Source organism: Cebus imitator, unplaced genomic scaffold, assembly GCF_001604975.1.
Source record: "Cebus imitator isolate Cc_AM_T3 unplaced genomic scaffold, Cebus_imitator-1.0 Scaffold132, whole genome shotgun sequence".
Taxonomy (NCBI): domain Eukaryota; kingdom Metazoa; phylum Chordata; class Mammalia; order Primates; family Cebidae; genus Cebus; species Cebus imitator.
In genome coordinates this window covers 3080343-3092702 of record NW_016107447.1, presented here as the reverse complement: position 1 = coordinate 3092702, position 12360 = coordinate 3080343, and the positions used below count along the sequence as shown (strand labels likewise).

The 12360-nt window shown below is 42.6% G+C and overlaps 1 protein-coding gene across 35 annotated transcripts in view; it reads left to right on the top strand.

Annotated features, from left to right (window-relative positions):
* Positions 1 to 12360, top strand: part of ZMYND8 (zinc finger MYND-type containing 8) — a 148618-nt gene that overhangs the window by 59016 nt on the left and 77242 nt on the right. For 23 of the 35 annotated variants that reach the window (XM_017541353.2, XM_017541347.1, XM_017541342.2 and 20 more), the window contains 4 exons: positions 1909 to 2127; positions 6427 to 6540; positions 9853 to 9945; positions 11115 to 11202. In XM_017541353.2, coding sequence (XP_017396842.1) covers positions 1909 to 2127; positions 6427 to 6540; positions 9853 to 9945; positions 11115 to 11202 — 514 coding nt within the window. The remainder of the gene's footprint in view (positions 1 to 1908; positions 2128 to 6426; positions 6541 to 9852; positions 9946 to 11114; positions 11203 to 12360) is intronic. The other 12 variants (XM_017541340.2, XM_017541357.2, XM_017541352.1 and 9 more) reach the window with 1 other exon arrangement.

Sequence of the window (12360 nt, the reverse complement as noted above, 5' to 3'; positions counted from 1 at the left end):
TTAACAAAGATGCTAAACAGGCATCTACAAGGCTCTTCACCAAGGACTGTGGAAATACCGGGCATTTTAGAACATTAACCCTTAGTACCAGCCTGGGCAACATGGTAAAACCCTGTCTGTATTTAAAAAAAAAGCAACTAAAAACAGCCGGGTGTGGTGGCACATGCCTGTGGTCCCAGCTACTCGGGAGGCTGAGGTGGAATAATCGCTTTAGCCCAGGAGGCGGAGGTTGCAGTGAGCCAAGATGGTGCCACTGTACTCCAGCCTGGTAACAGAGCAAGACCCCATCTCAAAAAAAGAAAACCACCCAAAAAATTATTTGGCCCTGGTGGTGCTCACTTGTAGTCCCAGCTACTTGGGAGGCTGAGGCTCAAGGATTGGTAGAGCCCCAGAGGTGGAGGTAGCAGTGAGCCGAGATCATGCCACTGCACTCCAGCTTGGGTAACAGAGTAAGACCCTGTCTCAAATACAAAAGAAAACCTCATAATAAAAGCTGGGAACAAGATATGGGTGCCTGCAATCTTGGCAACTCTTGCACGTTATCCTAGAGGTCTTAACCATTAAAAAGAAAAGTCATGTTAAAGTACTAGACAGGAAGAGGCAAAACTGGTATTACTTAAGAGTAATAGGATTTTCAGTCAATAAACTATTGGAACTGTCTAAATATGAGGTCGGTATTAGAAATCTGACAACATTCCTATGTACCAGTGGTAGCCATTTAGCAAATCCCCATTCGTAAGATCATCAAAAAGTATGCAGGATCTCACCAGCATAGAAGATATTGATGGAGGAAACCATCATGTTTTGCTGAAGGACAGAAAAGAAACATGTTTTATAGTGAGATTTACCTGAGGGTAGGTAATATGCTGTGGCTAAATTATCTCCGTGGTTTTATTGCCAGGGAATTGAGGCTCAAAGTGGGTTGAGTCGCTTTCTTAGGGTCACGCAGCTAATTACCATGTCTTTTTGAACCTTCCCACTGGACTTACGTGTACTTCCTAAACAGGATTTCATATTTTCTGATAGACATTTTAAGTTTCCTTTGAGTGACTTTTTGTGTTCAAGTGTGGCTTTGCTGGATTTCATCATACATCGTTAGAGACGTATTTCTCTTGACATTTGGGGACAGGAAGAAGTCTAGTGCCCCCGAATTGGCCACCCATCTCATCTTTCTGCCATTGCTGATGTCAAATAAGAGACATGGTTCCCTGGCAAAAACAAGGACCTACGATATTCAGGAATCATGGCTTTAGGAAGCCTCTTGTTGGCCCAGAAACACTTTATTGGGGGTAAACTTAAAAATTAGATAACAATTTTTTGGTGACTCAAACCCAGTTGATCTGTTCTCGAAATGTCTGTCATTTAAAGAATCCCAGGGCAAACTGCTACACTTTCATTGGCTTTGTAAATTGGGACTTCTATAAATTGGGCTTCTAACCACATTAGCATTGTTAGTATGGTGGCATTTTGATAAATATGCACACATTATATCATCCCTTTAATACCAACACAGTACCATGAAGTGTTAGGTCTTATCACCTCCATCTTACAGATGAGAAAATTGAAGCTGAGTGGTTAAGGTGCATGACCGTTAATGACAGAGTTAAAATCTGAACCCAGGTAGATCTGGGTTGTAGCCAGTGTGCTATTCTGCTAGGCCTGCCTAGTAACTCTTAGATACCAGCTTTCAATTGTGGCCTCGTAAAATAGAAAAAGGAAAAATCTTCATAAAACTTAACAACTTGCTAATGCTGTATTTAGTAGACTAACCTAAAATAGTTTGGCTTTTTAATGAATTTGTGAAATGCTGTAATTTTCTTTTGTTGTTATTGATGTACTTGTTCAAATTCCTTTTGAGAATGCACATTTGTTTTGAAACCAAACCTGTCTTTCTTGCCTACATTTCAGTCAGAACTAAGACATGGTCCGTTTTACTATATGAAGCAGCCACTCACCACAGACCCTGTTGATGTTGTACCGCAGGATGGACGGAATGATTTCTACTGCTGGGTTTGTCACCGGGAAGGCCAAGTCCTTTGCTGTGAGCTCTGTCCCCGGGTTTATCACGCTAAGTGTCTGAGACTGACATCGGAACCAGAGGGGGACTGGTTTTGTCCTGAATGTGAGGTTAGTTCCTGATGAATGAATGCATTACCTGCCTCGTTTCCTCTCCTTTCTCTTTCTTCTTTTTATTTTTAAATTTACAAATAATCCAGATAGATGGAAAAGAGAAATTTCTTGCTTTCCACCTGTTCTATCCTGGTCACCCCCTTCTCGACCATCATCGGCAGCGGCCGCAGTACTGCAGCTCTTGGAAAGACAATTGCATGGAGTTTTATTTCTGGCTCCTCATGAGTCCTTGGATTGCTTGGAGATCAGCAGTTGTCGTCTCTGAATCTTCTGTGATGAACTTTTTGAAAGTTAACTCCAAAATCATGAACGGCTGACACATTTCAAAAAGATCTCGTGCTGTTCTTCTCCCTCTTGGATGCCATTTCCTGCTGCGTCATCGAATCATCAGCAGTGGCCCGGCTGAGAAGACCGCGTTTGACTGCATGTTCCCCGTGGTAGCCGGCTGAGGCTTTCTGTTGTGTGACAAGGATTGCTGAAGTGCCTGTTAGGTTGGGGATGTGACAGTGCCCCAAAACAGGCATGAATCACATTTTTTTTTTTCCCCAACAGAAAAGGACAAAAACCAAAATAAATGATGTTCTATAGCATGAATTCAAAAGAAAAGTGCTCTGAAGAAAACAAATTCAGGATGGGAACAGGAAATCTGGGCAGGGGGCAAGGTGTTTTCATTTTGAACATGGTAGCCTGGGAAGGCCTCACTAAAATTTGAGGAAGACTTGATGAAGGAGAGGAGTGACCTGTGAGGCCATTTTGGGGAGACCTTCCAGGCAGCCAGCCGGGGGCAGCGGTGCGGGGGTGTAGTGGGGGCGGTGTGTATGCCTCCTGTGTAGCAAGCCCAAGCACCCTTATTAAGCCAGTTATCAGGGTTTCCACTGTTCTGAGGTGGCTCCTGTTCTTGGAGACCCTCAACTCTGGTGCTCTTTTGAATCACTGAAAATAAAAATGTCATCTCTAAATAATTGTCCTCCACAATTATTTAACGTGGAATGTCTCTTGGATTCAAAGATACATTGGAGGCTGAGCATGGTGGCTCGTGACCATAATCCTAGCCCTTTGGGAGCCCGAGGTAGGATATTGCTTGAGCCCAGGAGTTTAAGACCTGTGAGGGCAAGATAGCCAGATGCCCATCTCTGCAGAAAATTTTAAATATTAGCCAGGCACGGTGGTGTGTGTCTGTAGTCGCTGCTGCCTAGGGAGGGTGAGCTTCAGGGATAGCTTGATGTCAGATGGCTGAGGCTGCAGTGAGCTGTAATCAGGCCATTGCATTCTAGCCTGGACAGTAAAGCAAGACCGTGTCTCAAAGAAAGGAAAAAAAAGGTACATTGGAGTTCCATCTCAAATGAGGAAGTTTTCCATGCGTGAAATGGAAAGATGATCCAGATAATCTTTACTAGGGCGAAAAGCAAGTTGGCAGGGTGCAGTGGCTCACACCTGTAGGTCCAGCACTTTGGGAGGCTGAGGCAGGCAGATAATGAGGTCAGCAGATCGAGACCATCCTGGCTAACACAGTGAAACCCCGTTCTACTAAAAATGCAAAAAATTAGCTGGGCGGGGAGTGGATGACAAAAAAAAAAAAAATTAGCTGAGCATGGTGGCGCGTGCCTGTAGCCCCAGCTACTTGGGAGGCTGAGTCAGGAGATTCTCTTGAACCCGGGAATTATGCCCCTGAGATTATGCCACTGCACTCAAGCCCGGGCGACATCGAGGCTCCTTCTCAAAAAAAAGCAAGCTATAGGTCAGTGTCTGTTATGCTTTTGTGTAGGGAGAGAAGAAAAATAAATACACAAAAAGAAAGTAGACATCAAATCAGTGTGATGACGTCCTCTCTCTAATATGGCAAAAGGTGGCTGCTGTTCTCTTTGGGTTATTCTAGATGGAGAAATATGTGGAGTTTGCATTGCACAGTGGCACCCTCCTCTGCACGCAGAGCCTGACCCTATCTACTACATTTGGCATGGGATCTGGAACCTTCGCCAATTTTTGTTGGTCTTGGCCACCTCTTCCCAATTGTTTAATGATATTGCAGAGATGATAGCGGCTCTGATAGGATGCTTTTCCTGCAAATAATAGTTCTTTTATTTTTATTTGAGACACGGTCTTGTTCTGTTGCCCAGGCTGGAGCGCAGTAATGAGATCATGCTCACTGCAGCCCTGACCTCCTGTGCTCAAGCGATCCTCCTACCTGAGCCTCCTGAGTAGCTGAGACCACAGGTGCACGCTACCGCACCTGGCTACTTAATACGTTTTTTGTAGAGATAGGATCTTGCTATGTTAGGCTGGTCTTGAACTCCTAGGCTCATGTGATCCTCCCACCTTGGCTTTCCAAACTGCTGGAATTACAGGTGTAGCCACTGGGCCTGACCAACAAGTAATAGTTGTTAATGCAAGCACTAGTCCCTGATGGAAGGTGGCTGAAACAATACGGATTTGTTATCATCAGAACTCGGAGACAGAGGCAGGGCCAGGCCAGAGTCGTTCAGAGCCACACTTTTTCCATCTCATTGTTGAGGTTATAGGTTTCCCATGGCCATAAGATGGCTGCTGGGGTTCAGGTATTATGTGTGTAGACACAAAAATTCTCCCAAAATTTGTGACATCTTGGGATGTCACAAAAGACATCCCAAGAGATGTCTCTCCTTGCATCTCTCTTTATCAAGCAGAAAAGTTTTGTCCATCATCCCCAGCTGATTCGCCCCTGGGCTCATTGGTTAGCATTGGATCACCAGTCCCTTGTATAAAAAAAGCCTTGAAAATTGCTTATCTGGTGCTTTTTGTTTTGTGCAAACCAGGCACTGCCTGCCAGGAAGAAGGAGTGGGGGTTGAGAGGGAATGAATGGTAGTTGGGCAGGCAGCCTTAGTGTTTGCTATGGATAAGTTACCTGGAACCAAACCAGATTCAAACAAAACAGGTGCTCTGTGTCTAAGATTCAGGTCCCTGAATTTCTCCCAGGGATGAGTTGATATGGCAGTCAACTGGAAGACTGAATGTTTCAGGCTCTGGTAGCTAAGCAAATAGCTGCGTGCGTCATGCACTGTTTTCAGCTTCCGAGTGACTCTTGTGTTGGCCTTTTCCTCGACAACCAACGAGACACATCTGAGAGTTCCTTTTGGAGGCCCCAGAGATGTGAAAAATGGAAACTGAATCCAAATTAATTGGAGAAAACTTTTCTCAGCTCTCCCTACACAGATGGTTAAAGAGTGTTTCCTGACATGATCAGAATTTGCTATTTTTGTTGTTGCTGCTACATAAGGATTCTGAAGCCTTAAGATATAGTACCAGATTTCATAGCAGAATCTGGTTTCAGACGTTCCTCTGGGTCTCTCCTTTGATGGGAATTTCCCTTATGAGCTGATACCTCTTGCCCGTGGAGATAGGCAGTTAGGTTAGGTTGCGCTCCTTGTGTACTCTGACACAATGTCTTAGGTGGGCTCAAAGTCGGGGAGATGGACAATGAATTATTAGTCCACTGCCTTCCCTTGTAATCTTTCTGCAGGGAAGTCTGTCCCTTTCCATCAGTGATGTCATTGAATTAATGCCTTGTCAGTTTCCAGAACGACAGCTCAGAACCTTAAGAGGATCAGGATAAGTGGCTGATAATTATTCATCCTGTGAAGTAATCACCCTGAAATCATCCGTGGCCTTTCCTTTCTTTTTTTTTTATATATTATTTTGAGACAGGGTCTCGCTTTGTCATCCAGGCTAGAGTGTAGTGGCACAATCAAGGCTCACTGCAGCCTCTGCCTCCTGGGCTCCAGCCTTCTCAGCCTCCAGAGTAGCTGGGACTACAGACATGTGCCACCATGCCTGGCTAATTTTTGTATTTTTTTTTGTGGAGATGGAGTCTAACCATGTTGCCAGGCTGGTCCCCAACACCTGGGCTCAAGCAGTCCGCCCACCTCGGCCTCCCAAAGTGCTGGTATTATAGGTGTGAGCCACCGTGCCCACCCGGCCTTCCCTTTCCTATCTCATTCTTGAAACCTAAAGGTTGTAATAATGATTTTTCAGGCCCTGTCTACCCACATCTTCCCTCAGATCATGTTATCTTCATGAGCTAAAAATGCTTCCTGATAAGGTAATAAATAGATGAATGTGCTTTTTAATAGTTACCCACTGATCTGGTGCATTTTGTTCCAGTAGATCTGGTGTGTTTTGTTCTTTGCTAAGCGAAACAGCAAGTCTCATTTGGATGAGAATTGCTTTTTATGTGTGAGTTGACTGAAAAAATAGAAATCAGTACATGGATGGTAATTTCTTTTTCTAACTGGACGTTTGTGTATGACTTTGACTTGTAGAAAATTACAGTAGCAGAATGCATCGAGACCCAGAGTAAAGCCATGACAATGCTCACCATTGAACAATTATCCTACCTGCTCAAGTTTGCTATTCAGAAAATGAAACAGCCAGGGGTAAGAAGAACGTTCCTCTTGGTACAAGTGTAAATGAATGTAGTGACGTTTGTTTTGTTCTGTTAATAGCGTAGCTTTATAGGCACCTAATGTATTCTTTGGGCCTTCTTGTGTCCCCAGATTCAAGCGTATGTAAATCACACATCAGCTATGATGGCATTCAGTTAATTCTCAGTTGTAGTAGTAAGCACTGTATGTCCCAAAGAAGTTTAATTGGTACATTAGTCTGGTCTCACACTTTTGTAAAGATACTGCCTAAGACTGAGTAATTTATGAAGAAAAGAGGTTTGTTTTTTGTTTGTTTGTTTGTTTGTTTTTTGAGACGGAGTTTCGCTCTTGTTACCCAGGCTGGAGTGCAATGGCGCAATCTCGGCCCACCGCAACCTCTGCCTCCTGGGTTCAGGCAATTCTCCTGCCTCAGCCTCCTGAGTAGCAGGGCCTACAGGCATGTGCCACCATGCCCAGCTAATTTTCTGTAGTTTTAGTAGAGACGGGGTTTCACCATGTTGACCAGGATGGTCTTGATCTCTTGACCTCGTGATCCACCCGCCTTGGCCAACCGAAGTGCTGGGATTACAGGCGTGAGCCACCGCGCCCGGCTTTTTTTTTTTTTTTTTTTTGAGACGGAGTCTTGCTCTGTTACCCAGGCTCGAGTGCAATGGTGTGATCTTGGCTCACTGCAACCTCTGCCTCCCTGGTTTAAGCAATTCTTGTGCCTCTGTCTCCCCAGTAGCTTGGATTACAGGTGCCTGCCACCACACTTGGCTAATTTTTTTTTTTTATTGTATTTTTAATAGAGATGGGGTTTCATCATGTTGGCCAGGCTGGTCTCAAACTCCTGACCTCAAGTGATCTTCCAGCCTTGGCCCCCCAGAGTGCTGGGATTACAGGTGTGATCCACCATGCCTAGCCAGAAAAGAGGTTTAATTGACTCAAAGTTCTGCATGGCTGGGGAGGCCTCAGAAAACAATGATGATGGAAGGCGAAGGGGAAGCAAGGCACGTGTTACATGGCAGCAGAAGGAAGTGGGTGGGAACTGTCAAACACTTTTAAACCATAAGATCTCATGAGAACTCAGGCACTATGACGAAAACAGCACGGGGGAACCACTCCCTTGATCCAGTCACCTCCCACCAGGTTCCTCCCTGGACATGTAGGGATAAAAATTCGAGATGAGGCTGGGTGGGGACACAGCCAAACTGTATCAATTGGGCAATGACATAGTAAAAGTTGAGGGGGATAAAAATTCTGATTGGCTGCAAAGTGAAACCTCATACAACATCCAGCAAGGAGAGCTTTGTGCTTCTGTGCTTAACCATGGGAGTTAGGAAAATCCATTTCACTGAGGAAGCTGAGCACAACACAGTTTATTTATGTCCAAGGTTTAATGATGGAACCTTCAAACTCAACCAGTGACTTTTCCACAGAGGGTGAGAATGTGGTTAGTTCCTTTAATTTTGAGAGGGATTTAATGTATAGCCTTTGCCCCTTGAGGAAACTGTGCATGTGGGGGCTGGGCCGGCCAGTTGTGTACCTCACAGCGGTTCCCCACCTGTGAGTCTCAGTCATACCATAGCCACTGTGGTTTGTATATTTATCATAATACTTTTCAGGAAAATGGCAGAAAAATAACTTGGTTTTGAAAATACTATTATTTTGACAATATAATAAGCATATTACGACCTTTCTTCTATAGATGAATATTTTCTTTTCTTTTTCTTTTTTTTTATTTTTTGGAGGCAGTCTCATGCTTGCTTTGTTGCCCAGGCTGGAGCACAATGGTAAAATCATAGCTTACTGCAGCTTCAACCTCCTGGGCTCAGGCGATCCTCCCACCGCAGTCTCTCAAGTAGCTGGAACTAGAGACGCACACGCCACCACACCCAGCTAACTTTTTTTTTAATCTTTTTTTTTTTTTAATGACAGGGTTTCACTATGTAGCCCGGGCTAGTCTTCAACTCCTGGCCTTAAACGGTCCTCCTGCCTCAGCCTCCCAAAGTGCTGGGATCACAGGTGTGAATCACTGAGCCCGGCCCCTAGAGATGAAACTAGAGAAACTTGTGGATGTGGTGCCCCCCATCCGATTTGCACAGAGGCACCATATGGGCTAGTGGTGACCCTTTGTATACCTCTTGAGAGTTTGCTAAGTCCATTAACATACAGAAATTTAGATTCTTGGGGCTAATCACTGTGGTTTTGTTTAAAAAAAAAATTTGCTTTGAATTATATTCTGAAATGTTGATGTTAATATAAAAGAATTTAGAGCATGCCAATTGGCTACCATTCAGTTGAGAACCATTAACAAATTGGGCCCTTTTAAACAAAATCTCAAAATCTCATTCAGTGGAAGCAAAAGGTATAGCCTTAGTTTGGTTTACTTTTTTTTTGTTATTTATTTATTTTTTTCATTTTTTTTGTTATGCCTCATGCCACGCAAGTTTGGTTTGCAGAATTTCTTTTTTTTTTTTTGCTATGATAGAATTTTTATGTTGAGTATGGCAAGGAATTACTTTCGATTTTCATAGGCTTAATTATATGTGCTAATGACAATTTACAAAACGAATGAGTCACACAGACTTGTCAACCCTGTAGAATTAAAAACCAAGAAGAAAAATTGAAGAAGACATTAATTTCTCAAGTAAATTGTTAGATGTCAAATCAGTCAGGGCAGAATGTTGCTGATTTTGTTAAAGCATCTTTTTAACTTACAGTGCGTATTGTAATTGTCACTCTTTTTTTTTTTTTTGAGACAGAGTTTCGCTCTTGTTACCCAGGCTGGAGTGCAATGGCGCGATCTCGGCTCACCGCAACCTCCGCCTCCTGGGTTCAGGCAATTCTCCTGCCTCAGCCTCCTATGTAGCTGGGATTACAGGCACATGCCACCATGCCCAGCTAATTTTTTGTAGTTTTAGTAGAGACGGGGTTTCACCATGTTGACCAGGATGGTCTCGATCTCTTGACCTTGTGATCCACCCGCCTCGGCCTCCCAAAGTGCTGGGATTACAGGCTTGAGCCACCGCGCCCGGCTAATTGTCACTCTTAATGTAAGAGGACAGTATCTGTTTCTTGAGTGTATACTGAAAACCAAACCAAGAATAAAACTGCAACACGGTTGGGCTCATAATTATCAATCACCAGGCAGAATTAGAAGGTAGACCAATTTGAAGCTCCCCAAGGTCAGCCTTTATGGAAACCTTTAGAACTGTATTAGCTGAGAAGCTGTCTCTGTTTTTCAGGCCATTTGTTAGGATGAATGCTTGGTTCTCCACAGTAATGATGGCTTCGTTCTTGCGCATATCTTCTCTTTTATAGACAGACGCATTCCAGAAGCCCGTTCCTTTGGAACAGCACCCTGACTATGCGGAATACATCTTCCATCCAATGGACCTTTGTACATTGGAAAAGGTTGGCCTCCGTCAAAGAACCTGACCATTGTAGCCAGCAGTTGTTGAGATGCCTAAGGGTCTTCCCTCACTGGCAATGTTCTATCTCAAGTTCGACATAACAATCTTAAATTGTTTCTCTGCATTTTCGTTGCTCCTTTTTTATTTGGATAGAAGAACTCTTGATTCTCTAACATCTTTCCTTTGTAACATTCTTCCAAGATTGCAATGGAATGTTGAAATTCATTGGTAATACTTTCGTGATTCTAGCTTTTTACCTGCAAAAACCATAGCTTCTAAGAGTTAGTGCTTTCATTGTGTTGAGCGTTACCTCCCCTTTCTTTTGAAGGTGCTAATGAGAGCAGCAGGAAGGGAGAAGAGAAAATTAAGTGTCTGGAAAGCCTCCAGATTAGCAAAGATGTAGCTTCTTAGAATTTGACCTAAGCTACTAATAAGGATGTTTCTTGAATGCCTGAAGGTGTTTTTAAAAGTTCATGCTAAAATTCCATGCTGCAAATTACACTTGTAACACTTTAGATGGTGTACATCATCCCGATGCTGATTTTCAGACCGTTCACCGCAAAATATGGGCAGTGAAATGCATTCACAAGGAAGAACCATTACTTCATATTGTCTTCCCTGATAACTCCAAAACCATACATCCAGTCTTTTTTAGGAAATTGCACATACTCTCATGGTATGGTGGAATAAAGAAGGCATTCAAGAGATGGAGTTGGAAACTTAGCTTTATAAATGAAGAGCTGTGGAACTTTAGATATGTTCCTTAACATTAGTATACCTCAGTTTGCCCTTCTGTAAAATGGGTATGATAGGTACTTCATTGAGTTATTGTGAGGTTTGTGTGAGACTAATAATAAATAATGTATAAATATATAAAATGCCCTGTTGATTGGAAGAAGCTGCATGATAAATGACAGCTACTATAAGAGAAAATTCCAGTTATTGTAATAAATTCAAAGAGTGCATTTTTATAGGGTTATAGATCTGAAAAATGAAAGCATTCTTTAGTCAGTGTCTTGTAGGCTAAAAAGAATCTCCTTGGGAACTGAGTAGAAGAACGCTAATTAATTTGGCAGACGACTGCTAGGAAAATTATGTGGGGACACAGGAGTCACTGACTGTGGCTTGTCTAGACTCTCCGTGATTATGCTCCATCGCTTTTCTTCCCAGAACGCGAAAAAGAAAATGTATGGCTGCACAGAAGCCTTCCTGGCTGATGCAAAGTGGATTTTGCACAACTGCATTATTTATAATGGGGGTGAGTGGCTTAGATGACTTTTAAGAAAGAGAGTATGCTGTGTGTTCCACAAATTCCCGCCCTTCATCAAAAATCAGACTCTTAATTCATACAGAGAATACTTGTGTATAGATTGTGCTAGTATATGTGAATAGGAGGCAGTGACCATGTTTATTTTAAGGTATGAGCTGACATCTAACATGGCTCAAGGCTGCAGGACATGGCTTCCTTTGAGTGTCGTTTCTATAAACCTTATTTTAATGGAAGTATAATTGCATAAAATAAAACCCACAGACTTTATGTTTACAGTCATTGAATTTGACAAATGTGTAACACAAGATCCAGAACATTGCTGTCGGCCTATTGGATTCTCATACATGCCCTTTTCTAGGAAATCCACTCTCAAAAGGAACCACTTTCTGCTTTGTGTTAAGATAGATTAGTTTTGCTTCTTCTAGAATTTCATGTAAATGGAGTCAGAGATAGTGCTCTTTTGTGTCTGGCTGCTTTCATGCCGTGTTGTATTTTAGGGAGTCATCTGTGTTATATGTTATTGGTAGTTCCTTTTTTTGTTGCTGACTAATTTTTCTTTTCATTCGATCAATATGCCACCATTCATCCATTTACCTTGTTGATGCTGATGGCCATTTGGGTTGTTTTCAGCTTTGGGCTGTTATGAATAAGCCGCTGTGAACTTGCTTATGCAAGCTTTTGCATGGACATACGTTTTTCTTTCTCTTGGGTAGATACCTAGGAGTGGTGTCGCTAGCACAGTGAGTAGGTTTTTATTTAACTTAATAAGTTTCACCAAAGTCTTTTTGCAAAGTGGTTCTATCATTTTACATTTTACCAGCACGGTATATTAGAGTTCTCTCTTGCTTCACACAATATGACGCGAACCCTTGACACTGTCTGCCTATTCCCCCAGGTGTAAAATGTTATGTCATAAAAAAATATTATGTCCTGGTGGTTTTAATTTGCCTTTTCCTACTGATCAGGGGTGTTGAGTATCTTTTCCTGTGCTTATTAGTGACTTGTTTGTCTGTTTTTGTAACTATCTATTCAGATATTTTGCTTATTGCAAAACTTGGATTTTTATTTTTATTTTTTATTTTTATTTTTTGAGACGGAGTTTCACTCATGTTACCCAGGCTGGTGTGCAATGGCGCGATCTCAACT